The sequence below is a fragment of the Diadema setosum genome, chromosome 6 (genome assembly GCF_964275005.1).
Source record: "Diadema setosum chromosome 6, eeDiaSeto1, whole genome shotgun sequence".
NCBI lineage: Eukaryota > Metazoa > Echinodermata > Echinoidea > Diadematoida > Diadematidae > Diadema > Diadema setosum.
Window position 1 is genome coordinate 38765516 of NC_092690.1, and position 19672 is coordinate 38785187.

At 37.0% G+C, this 19672-nt stretch overlaps 1 protein-coding gene across 1 annotated transcript in view; it reads right to left on the minus strand.

The window, feature by feature from the left end:
* Positions 1-19672, minus strand: part of LOC140229779 (tyrosine kinase receptor Cad96Ca-like) — a 39798-nt gene that overhangs the window by 623 nt on the left and 19503 nt on the right. Inside the window, exons 5-11 of the mRNA XM_072310013.1 lie at positions 19401-19620; positions 18527-18637; positions 15699-15889; positions 9396-9518; positions 8197-8308; positions 3541-3637; positions 1166-1265 (exon numbers count right to left, since the gene is read on the minus strand). Coding sequence (XP_072166114.1) covers positions 1166-1265; positions 3541-3637; positions 8197-8308; positions 9396-9518; positions 15699-15889; positions 18527-18637; positions 19401-19620 — 954 coding nt within the window. The remainder of the gene's footprint in view (positions 1-1165; positions 1266-3540; positions 3638-8196; positions 8309-9395; positions 9519-15698; positions 15890-18526; positions 18638-19400; positions 19621-19672) is intronic.

Consider the following 19672-nt stretch of genomic DNA (forward strand, 5'->3'; position numbering starts at 1 on the left):
TCAAGGTAGATGATGGAAAAGAGGGAAAAAGAAGAAAATCAAGATCAAAATTACACACGATGAAGATTATAATTAAATGAAAGTATAAATGTCACAGACATCATAAAAACAAAATGAAGGTATTTCAGAGGAGAACATGGAAACTTAACAAACACAAGAGAATATTAACATCTTTGTAAGTGATTCTTTTTTACTCTCTAGTTATACTCAATGGATTCTACTTCTACTTTCAAGACCTGGAGAAAGCTTGCATGTGGGCCAAGACCTACGGCAACATTGTTATATGCAAACGGGATTTCAAATATTGAACAATGTTTATGTATGATGTGAAAAGCATGCAAAGCATAGGTTCTCCCATCTGGTTTGATGTTTGAAAGAACAAAATCTGTTAACCCGTTGAGGACGAGTTAAACGGGTTAAATGGGTTTCTTACTGCACATGTTTACATCAAAATGAAGGGGCGGATCCAGGAATTCCGTAAAGGGGGGGGGGGGTGCAACTAATATTTCTGGTGCCACTTCCGGGTTTCATTTCATTTCTTTCGTTTTATTTCATTTGTTTTTGATGGAAAATAAAGGGGGGCGTGCGCTGCTTGGGCCCCCCCCCCCCCCTGGATCCGCCACTGAAATGGTGATACAACATTTTCCCTCCTGCAATAATTGCTCCAGTCTTATTTTCTCCATCTTAGGGTTAATAGGGTTAGGGCTGTGATAGGGGTTTAGGGTTAGGTTGATTTGAGGATTAAGGATTACGGTTAGGGTTACGTATGTTTGTGGGTAGGATTTATGTTTGGCTTAGCATGAAGAGATTTCATGGAAGCAATTGTTGCAGGAGCAAAAATGTCAATGGGACAACAAGACCTCATATCTACAAAATGTTAAATGTTCAGGAGAGCAAAAAAATATGGCAGCCAAAGCACTATATCATATGGGATAGACTTTCCTTTGACATGCCATGGTTGCTTCATTTTGGGTGTAAGACAGCTAGGTTTTGGACAGGACATCACGTAACTGATTATCTGACCAGGCATATATCAAAAAAGTAATTTTCACCAAAATTTCAGATACCAAGGTCTTGTCACCCCAGCGATGAAATGTCATGGAAACCATCAAAACTCAAGAGATAAGGGAAACAAAGAAGAGAAAAGCCCGAGTCTCCATCTCACCGCTGCATCTGCCAGCATGTTTTCCAGTCTGTTTCTCAGCTTGGCAAACGTTGGTCTGTCATTGGGATCATGCTGCCAGCACTCCGTCATCATATCGTAGCTTCAAATAGCAAAAAAAGAAAGAAAGAAACTTTACAGGGTTGCCAGCCCATCAGGGAAATCGGGGAAAAGTATTTAATTTTTTTTCCAGTCAGGGAAAAGTCAGGGAATTTGATTTAAAAATGCCACAAATCATTGAAAAGTCAAGGAATTTCGATTGGCCCAGAAATCGAAAGTAGTCAGTAAGACTCTGTTATATTTTGTTGCATATCAACACAACAACATCCATTGGATGAAACTGGATGAAAATTGGATGTGAAACTGGGAATGAGTTGAAATACTTATCATGGAAATTTGATACTTCATCATGGAAAAATCAGGGAAAGTCAGGGAATTATGTTTTGATTCCTGAAATGGTGGGAACCCTGCTTTACAAATGCTCAAGTTGCTATCCAACGATAAAAAAAAATGGAGGCTTGAAAACAATTTGGTGAAATGATTTTTCTCCACAGGTGTCATTATAACAACTTTTATTCCACATTTATCATTCACAGCCACAATCCTGATGCGGATATAATAGAAATATTACCTTCATAATCAGGAGTGTCAGTATTATTTTAATAATTGCCACCATTAAAACAACTGAAGAGTTTGTTTGCAAAAACCGATAAGTCCATATTTGCCAAATGGAGATATTTGCGATTAAAGGTCAAGAAAAATAAAGAGAATAATAAGAAAATTTTTGCTTCTTTTGACCATGACTTCAAAAATATACCTTTATATGTAGTGACCAATATATCACTTAAAAGGTATTATTTTGTACTTTATGACAGAGGCCGTACTTCAAAATCTTCAAAAATGGACTTATCGGTTTTTGCAAACAAACTCTTCAACTACAGTACAACTATTACTACACTACTGGCCCTTTCACTTCTACTGCTATCACCCTACTCATAATACGGTCAAACCTGTCTATGGCGGCCACCCAAGGGAGACGGAAAAAGTGGCCATTACAGACAGGTGGCCGCTATAGACAGGTAATCCAACTTTGTGTGCATTGCTTACATGTATATGTATACCATCGTTGTATACTTACATGTACGTAAGTGTGTACGTATGCACACACCGTGTGTTTCATGCATTAACCATGCTGGTATAATAATGAAATTGTTGCACAGTAGTATGTGTATTGTCTTGAAGAAAGCTTAACACTAGTGCATGATTATGACCATTATGATTATGGGGTATGAATGCAGCGGTGGTGATCACTGAACGTTGCCCGTACGGCTACAAAGCAGAAAAACACGCTGAATTATCGGCTCGGCTACAGCTCCATTGGGTTTTTGGCCGCTATAGACAGGATAAAATCTACCGCAGGAAAGAAAATTTGTGGCCGCTGGCTGCGTTAGACAGGTGGCCGCTATACACAGGGTTTTTAACAGGGCTTTTTCTCTCGGGGGGATTTTTCAGTGGCTGCTATAGACAGGTAGTCACTAAGGCAGGTTTAACTGTATTAACAAAATGATCCTCTTTATCTTATCAAACTTCGTCATTAGGATATGAGTATAATGTAACATACAACATATAAATATTTTATATTCATATGTATAATTATCATGATTATATGAACATTTTGGTTTATAGCTATGAACTTGTTTCAAAGCATATGATCATTCATATATACATTTAACTTTTTTTCACTTTTCAAACTGCAAACTACAAATCCTACTTTACCAAGAATCAAAATGAAACTAATTCATCTGCATGACAGGAATGATAATGACTCTGGAAACGAAATTTGTATCCATGAACTTGTAGTAAATGGTTAGGTTATCCTATGGCCACTTACCAAATTTCAATTGTCAATCAAATATTCTGGACATTGTCCACTGATTACTGAAAAACAAAAATCTTTTTGACTTGTGGCCTTGAGAATGATGTCAACTGGCTCCAAATTAGTGGAATAATGGTGGCCCAAGGCCACTAAAACTTGATTTCCCACCACTGAATTTCCAGAAGGGCTATCTTTTGGTGGCCGAATCAACCAGATAAAACTAAGAAGAATTTTTGTACTGCAGATTCTGAATATTTTGTGAGGATTTTATTTTCGTGAAATTTAAGAGTCGGGTGCCACTAACTCTGCTCGACGACATGAATGTGACGTACAAGCATACATTTCTCTATTCAGTATTGACACTTCACAATATTTCCTCATGTTCATCACTACATTTCTCTCTAGGGCAACCAAAATTTCAAATTCAAATGAAAATTTAGTGTGAGCCATGTGTAAGTTTTTTTTTTTTTTTTTCAAAATCTCCATAGTAATTGATTCTTACATTTCCTGGCTGCAGTGATCTGGCTTTGGTAATCTGTATCCAACGGAGATCTCCTTGACAACTTGCTTGGAGGACATTCCAGGGTATGGATGAGAACCTGCAGAGGGAGAAGAGTACCAACCTTCCAGATTTTTAAACTATCATGGGGAGAAAGCCTACTGACACCCAAGTAACATTTCACATCAAACAAGGCTTCGATGAATGGTGATGATGGTGATCATGGTGCATGATTATGGTGATGATGGTGATGATGATGGTGATGATGATGATGGTGACGATGATGATGGTGGTGATGATGGTGATGATGATGGTGATGATGGTGCATGATTATGGTGATGATGGTGATGATGGTGATGATGGTGATGATGATGTTGATGTTGATAATGATGATGGTGATGACTTTAATGATGATGATGATGATGATGATGATGATGATGATGATGATGGTGATGATGGTGATGATGATGGGGATGGTGATGGTGATGATGGTGATGGTGGTGATGATGGTGATGATGATGGTGATGATGGTGATGATGATGGTGATGATGGTGATGATGATGGTGATGATGATGATGATGGTGGTGATGATGGTGATGATGGAGATGATTGTGAATGATGATGGTGGTGATGGTGATGATGGTGACGATGATGTTGATGATAATGATGATGATAATGATGACGATGATGAAGAAGATGAAACTGCATTTATATAGTGCCATTTATCTGTAGAAACATTCAAAGGCATCCAGCTCAAACAATGTGTCACACATCACTCACAAAGTTCCTTGAAAAGACAAGTCTTCAGCTGATTTAATGAGGGTGTTGTCTACATCTGTTTCTAGACCCGTTAAATGTAAGGAGAAGAAAAAAAAAATCTATCATCTACTCTTATTACAGACACGAAGGGAGCTCATACAATTGTTGTTTCTTCCGACAGTGCATCTGTCCCCCCCCCCTAAAAAAAAAAAAAACAAAAACAAAAAAAACAAAAAAAACAAAAAAAACCTCGTCTCATTATGGGCACCAAAGAAGCCCGGTGTTCACCCTATTATGTGCCAGAGACATATTGGACTGTGTGTACAAGGCTATGAGGATCTCTTTGCCAATGGCCACGCATAAGCATAATCTACAATGAATCAATATGTTTCAGACTGATGCAACGCTACAAATTTACTTAACCCTTCATGACTATGAGACACATGCCAGAGTCGTATTGATAGAAAAAAAAAATTAAGGTTGTCCTCAATACGTTATTGCTATTGTAGGAGGCATGGCAACACTTACAAACATTGAATAGTGATACTTCTACCAAGGACAGAGGCTATTGAAGCAAGCAATTGACTGGTTTCCCTTTCAACATTTAAGTGTGGAGGTCATTATGCAATTAAACAATTAATATGTACATGCACCAGGATGTAGCTTTCTAGGAAGCCACAGCAGAGTACACATATTGAGGACATGCATGTAAACACAATACACTTTCTACTTTTATGGTATGAAAGCATTAATACAAATGTTTAGAGCTTTGAGAAATGTCCTACAATTGTACAGCTGCCAGTTTCGTTTAAAAGCACTCATCACCTGAGGGTGGAACACTTTCAGGCCTCTCGATCTCTGTCACAAAGTTTTGATTCTGGTAACAGCAATGCTATGATTATCATCAAAGGACTGCCAGCCTATCACTTGCCACCTGCTCGAAACTAGTCCCAAGTATACTCAGGCAGGTTTCTAGGTTAAAGGTGTTGTACCAAAATAAGCTCATCCTCCATACATTAAAGGTCCTGTTTACCTTTTGGGGAAAGTGATTTTAAAAAAATCAAGATATTACATTTAATGCATTTATGTGTAGGTCTGTTTTAATTATACCACAAAATATCCTGTTATGTACAATTTTCACGATCGATAAAGCCTAAATATAAGGAGACATCTGTATTTTTCTAAATAAACCTAGATGGTTTAGTTTGAAAACGTTTTTATTACAACTGTTGTTCACATTTTTTGTATCTCTCCTACAATACTTAACATCAATTTAATCGATTCAAATTTTTATAGTGGTTGCTTGTATCCCTACCTCACATTTTAGAACTATTTTAAAGCACGATGCTGGGTTTTTGTTTCATCTGCAAAAAGTAAATCAATTATGCTTTTAACACAATCAAGATAACTCACTGTGCTTGACAATATCACACTCAGTACTCTGCATCTCATCTATAAATCAGGGTTTTTTGGGGTTTTTTTGGCCATATCAGATCCTTACATGGCCAGCAATTATGTCTTCCATTCTATTCTTGCAACACTTGATGAGCTCAAGAGCTTATAACAGCGAATGTCTGCAACCATCCTAAGTATTCCCATGTTGTAGGCATTGCTATCCATGTGATTTTCAACCCTCTCCCTTCCCATGAGGGCTATCCATGTCCTCCACCTACTTTTCTTTAAATGTGTCCATAAAAATTAATTTATCTTGTAATAACTGTCTTGATAAAGATTCACTCTCTTACAGACCGATGACTTAAGAACTAAACATAAAAGTTTCATTGCTATCTTGTACTATATCTCTCTATAGATCCATCCCTCCCCCTCTCTGGTTTTATTCCTGTGTTTGTATTTGTGACCAGCGACAACGGTTTCAGGCAAAAGTCGGGAATTGTGAAAATTCGTTTTTTCACTGAATCACACTGCCCATTTCCTAAGCTTTCCATTGATATCAAACACTTGTATTCTTCGGCACCATAAGTGGGCACAGAAAGCGAAATAAAATAGACTTTCTAAGTTGTTAGCCTAACAAAATTGCGAGAAAACGGGCTTTGAAGATTCACCTCTTTCTCAAAGACAATGTCCGAGCGGCGATGCGAGGTGAGAATCACCCATCCGTACAGTGGCCTACGTGGTGCCAATCGATGTTAAGCTCCGCCTCTAGCAACCACATCGCCTTCTGATTGGTTAACTGAGAGAGTCAAATTTCCCGGGCACCTTCCTCGGAGCTCAGCGTATGGAGCCGAAAAACAATGCGTTTCGCTCGGCTTTGTCTATACCAGTACGTCTTTCAAGATGGCGGATACGATAATTGCACAAGCGTGATGGTGTACGTGTGTATGGAGCACGCATTACGCAATGGCATCCACACGCCATGACCATGTGCATGTAACACTAACAGGAGCGGGTGGCGAATCCACACATTTACAAATCGCGTTTTCATTGTAGTTGCTGATCTGTCTTTATCATTGGCGACCCTTTTGAAGGCAGAACATTACTAGAGCTGGGTCACGCTTCCTGTTTGTTTTAACAGACCGTGCATATGTTGCTTTGTTCGGTGATGTTTATAATATCAAAACAAACAAACAAACACGACTCATTGGTTAGGTGCAATCTTGACGTGTAGTGTTTGAACATAATTGGTCATAATGTGCGACCTCTCCTTTCCTCTCGTCTACCTTCCCTTGAGTCAGCCTGCTGTCATAATTTTTACTACGAGTAGACAAATTTGAGAATATTAGTTTTCTTTTCACACAACTATGTCATGCTACAAGTGACAGGTGGGTTTCCGATATCATGATGCACGATTTGTGTAGTGATTTGCGACTCTGATATGATGAATCCTTGTTCCACATGAATCTGTTTTCACGTTGAATGTTAGCGCTGCTGTTCACTTTTTGTTTCACTTCCGTTGTCGAACATCGCGGTAGAATAGCTCGGATAGAAAGCCAAACAAAGAGCACGTACTGCAGAGCGAGCGTACCTATTTTAGCAGAGCAATGGAGCATGTAATCATTCACGCGTGGACAAAGCTGCATTCACGAAACGCTGCAACTGGTGTCTCCGAAAGCCGAACTATGCAAATGTGTGCGACGCACCAGCCAATTGCATGCGAGACCCTGCGCCGTAGCAACGCTGGGGATATTGGCGCGGCGTTCGAAAGAAGCTCGAAACTGACGAGTGCGATCCAACATATGGTGCTGAAAATTGCCTTTTCGATAGGAAAAACTTAGTCTTATGCTATGAAATTTAGTGTAGATGTAGAAAACATATCAAAGATTCGATTTCTGTAAAAACCCTAAATCGACAAAAATAATGGTAAAAATCTTTGTACCCCACCTAGGAGGGAATTTGCTTTTGCGACTTTTGCCTGAAACCGTTGTCGCGGGTCACATTTCCTTGTTTCATAGCTTAAAGATGCATCAAAGTCAAAAGTCAAAACGTTATGAAGATGGAACCTCACATCCTTCACCAGCAACCAGTATGATTTGTCATAATCAAACAACCACTTGACCAAGTCTTCACTGATTTCCATCATTTTGAATTTCATGGACTCAAAGCAATTAAGAAATTATGCCCATCACTTCATACCAAACTACAGATATACTATCATGATTAAGGCACATACTGAATGCATTTTCCTGGGATGAATTTATAGTTGCTCAATTGTGACATGCAAATAATCTTTAGATCACTTTAATGTTCCAATGATTAGGAGATTTGATAGAATGTGGAAATCAAAATTCTGTCACCTTCTACATTCACATTAGTGTTCAGTGAAACTTCAGCCATCAAGATTGATCTCCTTTATTGTTTCATTTAATAAATTGAATTATCAGGAAGAGTTCCCCCTGATGATCACTTGGCCCTACGGAAGAAAAAGAGTGTCTGCTAGCTTACCCAGAGTTACAACTTCCCAGAGTAGAATTCCAAAGGACCAGACGTCACTTTGTGAGGTGTATGTGTTGTGAAGGAGGGACTCCGGTGACATCCACCTCACAGGAACTCGACCCTGAAAAAAAAAAAGTTTTTGAAAGATTCAAAAAGAAGAAAAAACATGTCATAAATCAACCTCATGTATGCCGCATAAGCCCAAATTCATGAAGGTGGTACAATTGAAATCATGGTTTAAACTATGGACAATTTGTGGAAGCGCCAAGTGTCACATGGCCTATTTCGTTACGAAATGATCATTTTGTAACGAAATGACAACATTTCGTTAACGAATGTCAACGAAATCAATGGTTAAATTTAAAGATCCATATCTTCAGTTCTGAATGACCTGTGGCAAAAAAATTTACCCAAGTGTGTTTTGACATATTGAAATTGATGATCATTAATTTGAAGTGTCTCACAAACATCAAATGGCTGCCATTTTGAATTCCAATATGGCCGTCTCGACGAAATGTTCAAAATCCCTATCTCGAGTTCTAAGTGGAGAGTGATGCCGAAATTAGGTGCAAACAAGCATTTTAACATACTGAGTTAAAAAATGGACAAATGTGATGTGTCTGACAAATGCAACGACCGCTATTTTGAATTCCAATATGGCTACCAAGACAAACATCACGACCAACATTCACAGGCATGCCAAAAAGTGCTGCAAGAATTAAACATAATGCACCTTTCACTGACGTCACAATGTAAATACAGCAGCCCGCACTCAGTTACAAATGCACGCTCAATCAGGTAGCCTAATTTACAAACCCGAGATAGAGATTTTCAACACTCCAACATGGCAACTACGTAAGAAAATTCAAAATGGCTGCTGTGCAGCTTGTCAGACATATCAGATAAGTCTGTTATTGAAGTCATCATATCACCACGCTTTTATAAATAAAATTTCAATGGCTTATGTCATTCAGAACTAACGACAGGGATCTTTGATGGCGGCCATATTGGAATTCAAAATTGTGGCAGACCCCGTGGCCAGATCTCTTGGATCCGGCAATTTTTGAAATCAGCGCCCCCCAAATACCCTTATATGCAAAATTTCATACTTTCCACCGGATGTGACCGGATGTGACCGGATCTCGACCAATTTTTGCTACATATCTGCCGTACTCTAGAGTCTGTGATCCTCAATGCTGCATGTGTACCTGAGACTTCATCTCATAGGTCTGACCGTCCTCCAGATCTCTGGCCAGACCGAAGTCTGACACTTTGCACACCATCCCGTCTCCAAGGAGCACATTCCTGGTAGCTAGGTCTCGATGGATACACTGAGAGGAAGAGATATTGGAAACAGAAGGAGTGAGGCATTAACCCATTGAGGACTGACTGATCTTCCTATTACACACAATTCCCATAGACACTTGGTCGTGTATTCTCGGGACTCGTTTTCAGCGGGTTAACACCTTATTCAATAAATATCCACAGGAAGTACAACAACCTTTCCTCCTGGAGATGGTGCTGCTCAAACCTAACTTCCAATTTCTTTAACTGGTAGATGCACTAGAAATCAGGGAGAAGGACACATATAGAAACAGTTTGATATATTTCATATATTACTGCTTTCTTTACGAGTGTTCAAGTCATTATTTTTGATGGGGAGCTTGCTTCTTCTTTTGAACAAACATATGAGTTCATTCAGCTAAGTAACTGAATGTCAAAAGACAAGACACAGTCAACAGTGGATTTTGACATCTTGAGGTTTAAATTGCTAAAGGCATCAATTTCTGTTTGTTATCATTTTGGGGAAGGGATACAAATAATCTGGAAAACAGTGATACTATGCACAATAATACTACAGATAATCTGTATAATATTTATCAAAATGATGATTGTTACAATTACAAATCCTTTCAAGAATAGAATGAGATGACAAAATCTTCACTATAATGCTTATAATATATGAACTTTTCCAAATATGAACTACATATCTATAAACCCTTTTTCTTCTTTGTCACGTTGCATACACATAATGCTGGTGTGGTCCGCAAGAGAGTTCTCCATCGAGTGTGGTCGGCTGCTGTTCTAGTAGCACAAACGATGTCTGTTCCCATGCACTTCCTAATGTCGTCGAACCAACTTGCTGCTGTCCTACCCCTTCTTCTCTTCATTTTGACCATCCCTTGAATGATTCTTTTCTCAAGGCACTCATCGGCCGTGATAAGGCAAAGGAACGTAACTCAAAATTTGGGCATTTTGAGTTATGAGCATATGGCTCCTAAATAAAATGCGCTCTTTTAAATGGTGAAAGTCTCAATTCTCAAATGTTTACCATTTCAGAGATAAAAAGCGTATCTTACACACCTTTTTCACAACTTTGCCGTTTCCAGCTAGGCAAAACAACGTAACCTGAGATACGTATAGAAATGACAAAGAAAGCATTTTCGCTGTTACGGCAAATGAACGTATCTTTACATACACTGTTTTTTCATGGTGGTTTCTCAAGAAAAAAGAAGGAAATTGCGACGCCAAAAGAACGTATGTCATCATACAGCGCTTTGCTGTGTAAAATCAGGGCCATGCGCGCTACAGTCAGCACGGCAAAACAACGTATCAACATCGTGGCCATCACAACACACGCTGCACTGCATAACTCTATGTGTTAGACCTACGGCTACGTGCTGCAGATCCATTTCAGCCGCGGCAGTGAGTGTATTGTAGTGCCGCTGCTGCTTCCGCACCGCTTTCTTGCTTGCGACAACAGCTTAAGCAGAGTTACACCGACTGGTTGACTGGCAGGCAAGCTTTGCTGCAGTGTGAACCATGAAGTCATGCCCATTGTTCTGTTTTGCAGTCATGGAATGGATATTCTCCTGAACAGCTAATGCTACCACAAAGAAAATCAGCGGTAACACCAGTAAGTTTTATGGGTTTTTTGTCAGGTCTAAGTTTGATCTAGCCCGACCAGACGCCGTGCGAAGTACGGCGATTGGGCTGTACAGACTGGACGACAGTACGCTTTGCTAGTAGGGTCCAGTACCTTCGATAATAGTTTTCACTAAGATTTAAGAACTCGATGAGTAAAAAAAAAAAAATAAAAAAAAAACACAGCAAGCTATGAAAATAAAGAGCAAACTTAGAGCTATGAGTATGACAGCCTTTCCTTTCGGTGGGCTTGCCAAAACGTGGCTCATTGGTGTGGTTGTGGTTGTGGTTCTACTAATGTACGCGTTATGTAAATGTAGGATACTTGTAGTAGTAGTACTACTACTAGTGGTCTAGTAGAAGTAGTGACTCTCAAAAGAAATTTACCTATGCGCAAATACATTGAGTGGACCCTAATATAATGTTATGATCATCGACTTGACGTCTTCTACCTCAAATTCAGTTTTCGTCTAAAAATCTAAAAAAGTAACAGCTTTATAGTAAGCAGTAATAGTTTCGACTTCAAGCTAATGACAATCAAGCTTGATACTGATGAATTCCATTTAGTCTTCAGTGGCAACATGAACTGATGGAAGACGATATGTTCTAATAATGACATTAACATCATTACTTTAGCAAGAAAAGTAAGGACAACAAAATTTGTTGTCAGTACTTGTGTTTAGCCAAAGATGTAGCCTAACATTATTTAATAATGTTTGGGCTACATCTTTGGTTAAACACAAGTACTGAAGTAGTCTTAGATCTTGTTTGTTATTTCTTGAAAGAATGAAGAATGTGATTGTGGTGTTTTCATACATACAGGAATTTATCCACTTAAAATAAGCCTAAAAAAATAAAGTCATAAATGGTACTCTGTACCTGCTAACTATGGAAGCCTGATTTATCTTTTTTTCTTTTGTATTCTTGGTGCAATTTTAGTCAGCTGTACATATTCTTTAAAACATTTTTTTTTTTTTCATTTCGATAAAAAAAAAAATGCATTGTAGCCATGGTAGATCCTATACATGTTATACGTTCTACCCCTCCCCATAACAATGTTGAGGGCAAAAGCTCATGGAATTCAAATATCTATTCTTTAGTTACGTGGTTTTAAATACTATGGAAAGTTCAAATATTCAGACCCAATCGTCTACTTTAGATGATATTAACATTCGTGTTGAAATACATATTTGCATGTCTCTCTTTTCAGTGTCCACACCAACCGCCAGCCTAGACCAGCACAGAAAAGGAATGCAGTGTATCAAGTACAATAAAAGGTACAAGTTGAATAATCACCTATTATTTCATACAACAAAAGTAGAAGAAGGGGGAAGAAATGAATCCCACCTTTGTCATTATCACTGGCGACACAAGCCGGCATTTTGAAAAATCATAAAAGAAAAAAATAAAAGACGGCAAAATCCATGATGATGACTCTCTGATAATTTGAGAATACCACATTTCACAGTTCATTCCTTAGCAATGAAAAAAAAAAGTAATATGAAATGAAAACTGACGAAATAGTCACCATTCTCTCTAAAAAAATAAACACACAGCCTTGTATATCCTCAAGGGGTATTTGTATGATGTTGAATAATATATATTGTGAGTGTATTTCGATATTAAATAGTCATTCTCATTTCCTTTGCTTTTTTTTTTTGGAGGGGAAGGGGGTTTGTGAGAGGGGATTTGTTACACACAATCATGTCTAATGAAGAATTTAATCACATGATATAACTAAAGCAGAGTTGAAATTCACTGTCTTTTACGGAAAGAGTGCCTTATTTTGTGTTAATTATTCTCTTCCATTTCTTTTACATTTTCCTGCAGTGGTCTACCGAGCAGTTCGAAAGCAGAGAAAAGAGCAACTATACAGATTTCAGAACAGCTGTGCACGCCCGTCAGAATCTCATGAAAGATGGAGTGGATTGTGCACTAGATCAGTCAACTCTAGAAGAAAAATAATAACACTCGGATTGTTTATATAGGATCAGGTAAATCTTTCACAGTTAGATTAAGAACTCGCAAAACTCAACTGTGAAGTGTTATTGACTATTCTCACGTTATGAAGGCACAAGAAAGATTTTTTTTCTTTATATTGATATGAAACTAAAGGTTCTATTTCGAAAAAAAAAATATGATGAGGGCTTATTGCCCTTTGAAATGATGACTATCAACTTTAGGTAAAACTATCACTTGTTCATATCAAATATTGTTGTAAATGCTTGCCCTCAAAATCAATATCATGTCGATTGAAACATGTCAACTTATTTCAGAAAACCAGGGAAATAGTAACCTTATTTCCTGCAAAATTTTCATATCTTATTTTGAGCCTAATCCCTCCGGGAGCTTTCAGACAACGCAGATGTAAATTGCAGCACAGCAAATCGCTGTTGTGATGAGACGTTTATTGAAATGTGTTTAAAGTGAATACTGTTGCAAATTTTCCCTTCGTTTAAGCTGCCTAATAATTGTTCTTTACCCAAGTATTTACTTCTTACTACACTTGATCTTCAACAACAGTAAGGATTAAAAATGTTATGTGTGCTATTCACAATTTGTAATTTGTAGATGTTCTTATCTTCAAAGGTGAAAATTGATGCGAAGGTCTGATATGGTAATAGTATAACTAATCTCCAGAAAAAAAACAACAATTATATTCTGTTGAAAATTTTGTTCCCAGGGTTTTGTTCAACTGTGGTACGTATGTAAGCTAATAACTTTACTCGGGAAGTAAATGACATTTTTTTTCTATTTCTGATTAACCATCATGATAATGTTTAGTTACTGCTGATTTGCTTTCAATGTGATAAAAGCATAATGGCATACCAAACTCTCTCTTAAATTTTAAGAAGAAAGCGAAGATATCTATGTCATATTTTTAGAACTTGCAAATAATCGAATGATTTTTGTAATGCTGTTATCTTTGAGAAACAGATGTACACACATTTTTCCCTATAAACCTTTCAGAAGATGTAAATCAGTCTCTGCATCTACATTTCTGTCATGTCTTTCTCAAAGTTATTCTACTGAGAGAATGTTTGCAACTCTGACAAGTCTGAGGTGTGTGTGTGTGTGTGTGTGTGTGTGTGTGTGTTTTGTGTGTTTTTGTACTTGCTTGGTTGTGTGTGTGTGCGTGTGTGTGTGTGTGTGGTCAAGTTACACCTAAAAACATTAAAACCTGGATTCATGCATTGTTATTATTGTTGTTGTTCAAAGAATTGAGGCATATTATCATTAGAAGTTTTAACCTTACGGATACAATTCATGCTATCAACCAAACATTAACAACTTATAACGATCAACAAAATACACAATATCATTCTTTCTGTTCAAATCCTTTCATCTCAATGGAACGTGTATAAATAAATAAATCAAAGAAAAGATAGAAATTAAAATAGGAGTCTCAATATTAACACATTAAATGCGTGTATGTCTCTTTGAAACGAAGTGTATGTACAGATGTCTATACAATTTTTTTAATACCCATTTTATTTTATTTTTTTGCCAGTTCTCAAACAGTCCATTTTACAGACTTTACCCAAACTCGTACTTTAGTTGTCGATATTAATCCAAATCCATGTTTTTGTTAAAACAACATGAATGATAAACCAAATATAATTATGTTCCCAATGAAAAATCTTACATCAAGGGATAAAAAACATACACTTAAAGATAATAAAAAAGAATGGACATCTCAATAAACTATAAACTGTATATGCAAATGAGGTAAAACAAAAATGAAAGGTAATTGGTAGATAACAACTATTACATTTTAGCACATACTCGGTAAGTTTTCAGAAAAAAAAAAACATGAATGTTCTCTTGCATCGATAATTTTGCAAGCTACTGTGTTTTACTATTCTTAATATATATTTAAACACATATAACGGGACTTTTATTATCCAGTTAACAAAATTGTCAAATAAACAAATGATAGAGATTGTTGCCATTGAGTCGGGATACGTCATTCTGCCTAATTACATTGATGAAAGGGTTAAGGCGCAGATATTTGTAAGTCGAGATACGTTCTTTTGGCATACTAAAGTGGCTTCGCGGGAGAATGCTTACGCGCCGTAAGTCAGGATACGTTCTTTTGCCTAACTGATATGTTGCCGCGTGAGGATTCTCGCACAACGTAAGTAAGGATACGCTCTTTTGGCAAACTAGAATTACTCATAAGCACAGTGTTGTGATTCGCTAAAATGCTGTATCTATTCTAAACATGGCAATTACTCTAAAACGGGAAGTCCTATTTTACTGAAATTTTATCGAGATATTCTTTATTAATGCCTAAGAAACTTCGCTGCTTCACAAGTGTTTTACTCTTATGACGGAAAAATGGGAACCAATTGAATTTTCAAACTCGTTTTTCTCAGAACATGATATTCTGAGTTACGTTGTTTTGCCTTATTACGGCCGTCATGTCTTGTGGCACGGCCAAAAAAGGCTAGTTTCCTCGTTATGATGTCAGACAGCAATGTCTTCTCAGACCCAATCTATTCCAGGACCCATGTGTTGGTTTTCTCTGTAAACCCAATAGAGGTATAATTAAAGCCAGGAAAAGTCAAGGTCAAAACACTTACTGCTTTGGATGCAAGGTACTCCATTCCCCTCGCTATTTGGACTCCAAATGTCAAGAGGTCGTTTGGCGGGATGTTGGTCATCTTTCTGATGTTCTTGTACTCTGGAGCGCTAGACTCACCAGTCCTTATCTGACGCAGGTATCCCTGAAGATTGCCATTTGGTAGGTATTCCATGATGAGGTACCATGGGTCTAAAGAGAATTTAAGATTCAATGATTATCTCTCCTGAATTATGCATTTTTATTTCTCAAATGAACATTATTACCACTCATATTTCATTTTTATTCCCTCTCTTCTGAATGAATGAATGAATGAATGAATGAATGAATGAATGAATGAATGCATTTATTATCCAATGCAATAACAATCATTGGAAATGTTTATAGTCGTATCAGTTACATAAAAAAGCAAGGATAATAGGAACCAGAAAATAGCATGAATGCTAGTCAAGTCTGGCCCCTTGAAAGACTGTATACTAATCACAAAAGCATAGCTATCTTGAATTGACAATAAAAAAGTAGTAGCAGCAGCATAAATAATAATAATAATAATAATAATAATAATAATAATAATAATAATAATAATAATAATAATAATAATAATAATAATAATAATAATAATAATTATTATTATTATTATTATTATTATTATTATTATTATTATTATTATTATTATTATTATTATAATTAAATTAATAAATATTGCTATTACTGTTACTTATACTAATACTACTAATGCTACTACTACTATTTTGTATATTATAGATACTATCATTATTATTATTATTGTTATTATTATTATTATTATCATCATCGTCACTTGCATTTATAATGCAAAATAGTCTAAAAGATTATCTATGCACTTTACATAACTTCCAAGTTATACGACAGAAAAGAGGCAAGTTTTCAACAACATTTTCCAAATTGCTTATTGTCAGTTTCAGCCCTAGGTCTCTCTGGCAACCTAATTCATAGAAAAGATGCTGCAATGTAGCCTGAATTTCACTGACACATATTTATAAAACTTGCTTCAACTTGATTCTAGAGGCCTGCTAAAAACTTTGTTTGTATCGTGAAAAAAAAAAAGGATAAAAATCTGCATCTACCTCTCTCTCTCCCTCTCTGTCCTTCTATTTCTCTCATTCTCCTTTTCTCCATCTCTCCGTCTTTCCAGCTTTTTTTTTTTTTTTATTTATATGTTTTATTTCGAAATCACATAAAATCACAATATTTACAAATAATCATCAATCAGCAAACACGAGAAAAAGAAAAAAAAAAGAAAAAGTGACAAGAGCAATTCAGAGATAAAATAAAAAGAGAACCACCATGATTCATCAATAAGTAGTAAGGTAAAGCTTTCTCAAAGACCCCCGTCTCATAACACACCCAGGGAGAATGGCTCCCCCAGTGGGGTCCCCAGGTCTGAAAGAGGACCATACCCTCTTATTCAACGACAAAAGTCACACCATATCCTACACAATCAAAATTTACTCATCTAATCATCCCTCAAAACTACACATTCTCAACTCATCTCGAGACATCTTTAGCATTGTAATTCAAACCACTACATAAAGCCTAAATCAGACCTGGAAATCCCTGACAGGAAAAGATTACATTACAGACTGTTTTAAAAAAATAAAAAAAAAATAAAAAATAAAAAAAATTAGAGCCTAAAAAATTCCAAAACCATTGAGCAATTAGTTCATGTCCAAGGCGCGCCAACAAAGTTGGAGAAAACAAAGGCCAGACAGAGGGCCGGCAAATTCACTAACTACAATGTAGTACTACACATGGTTGTACTTTGTATCAGGGACAGATCATGGAGATTCCAATGAGCAAAATACAATGACAAGTATTCAGCATACCAATACACAATATGAAATAAACTTAATCCACGGGGTATGAAACAATTTTAAAGTAACATTTAAACATATCATAAATCAAATCTCCATTTTTTGAAATGTAAAGTAAGCTTATTTCTTTTCTTAGCTAAATAATACTCTGTTTCTTTTTGCTTCTTAATGAAACTCTTAAAAAAATCAACAGTTGGTATTTCATTCCTAAATTTACAAATATAAAGGTAATATTTTACAACTAATACAAGGTATGTTAAAAACTGATCTGATAATAAACCAAATAATTTTTCAAAATTGGAGAGCTTAAAATTATTAATGTGGATTTCTATTATGTTTACTACATATCTCCAAATTGGTATAACCTTCTCACAATCGCAAAACAAATGAACCATAGTCTCTTCCATTTTCCCACAAAATGTACAGTTTGGTGAGTCTTTCCTTTTAATTTTATACAAAAAAGCATTCAAAGCTATGGATTTGTGAAAAACTTTAAAATAAAAAGAGCGTAACCTAGTATCAATAGTGCAAGTAAAATTAATCTTGTGTACATTATCCCAAATGATATCATCAGGGACTGTTATTTGACTTTTCCAATATTCATATCTTTTCTCAGGGACATGTAGCACATTTAATATTTTGTAAGCATGTCTGGGTACTTTTTTCTGGGCATTCAAATCAATAACCAAAGAATCACAAATATCTAAATTATTCAATGCAGTATCGTCCAACCATCCATTAGGAATATTCCTTAATAAGAAATTGAATTTTCTTCTGTCTGTATGGGGAATATCAAAATCTAAAATCAATTCTTCAAATAATTTATGACCAGGGAGGGGTGGGTTCAACAAGTCGGAAATCTTTATTCTCTCCCTATGATATTTAATACAGCCATCTCCTAGTGTTACACACTGCATATCACTAGCTGCTCCAACACACAAGAATTCTAATAGCATGGGACTAAAGCAAGTGATACCTGACTCTGTGCAGCAGCCGAGGACGTTGACAATGTTTGGGTGAGGATCAAGGTACATGTACAGACTCAGCTCTTTCGACAGGTCAGACTTGTCATTTTCTGTGGCAGTGGCTGTTAGGAAACAGAAGAATCATTGTCAATGACAGAATCAAAATTTAGAAAACAATAATTATGGATTCATTTCTCTCTCCATGGTATTTTATTTGTGGTGCATCATCATGTTTACCCATATATAATTGTCAAAGACCATTAAGAGAAAGTTTAGAACAATGCACGTAACGCCGACTTTGGCAATATACCATTACAGTTTTTCTTAACTTTGGATACCGTATTTCTTTAATATTTTTATGCCAATTACCACGGTGGTAAGTAATGAAGTTTAGTATTACTTGACAAATGCCAAATCTTCCCTTACCCCCCCTCCCCCCCCCCCCCCCACCCGACAAAAAAGTAGGAAGAATCCTGGGCACAGGTTTGACATGGATCAAACTACGCCAAAACGGACAAAGACTGAAAAAAATAAAGTATGACTAATCTTGAAATAACAAATACCCTTGCCATGACATTTCTGATGTTGTGAGGCAATTTCTATACATATCCTCAGTATTAACCCGCTGAGAACGAGTCCCGGGTCTCGGGCAGGGGTCTATGGGAAATGTGTGTATTAGCAAACTCAGCCCGTCCTCAATGGGCTAACTGTCATCCCGTTGAGATAATGCTGCAATGATATACCAACACAATTCTCATGTTAACCTACGTACGTATATGACCCCCTGAACTTTCATAATGCACACTTCTATGGTCTGACACAACAACTTCAGGCAATGGATGAAATTAAGGAGAGAAAACTATTATCCAAAGTAATACAGCAAACCTTTCAGCATCTTGACTGCCACCACAGACTTGGTGTTTTGATTCACTATTCCCATGGCTTCAGCCTTGTAGACCTCAGCGAATGACCCGCTGCCCAGCTTGGTCAAGATGGTCAGCCGGTTGCGGGGGAATTCCACGTTCTGCCCCTTGCGGGCCTCCGACAGTCGCAGGTTGGGGATGGCAGGCTTCAGCTGCGGAGCTGGTGTGTAGTCATGTGATGCCTGTTGTCATGGGAACAGAGATTGACAGGTATAGAATGGGTGTATTCTTACC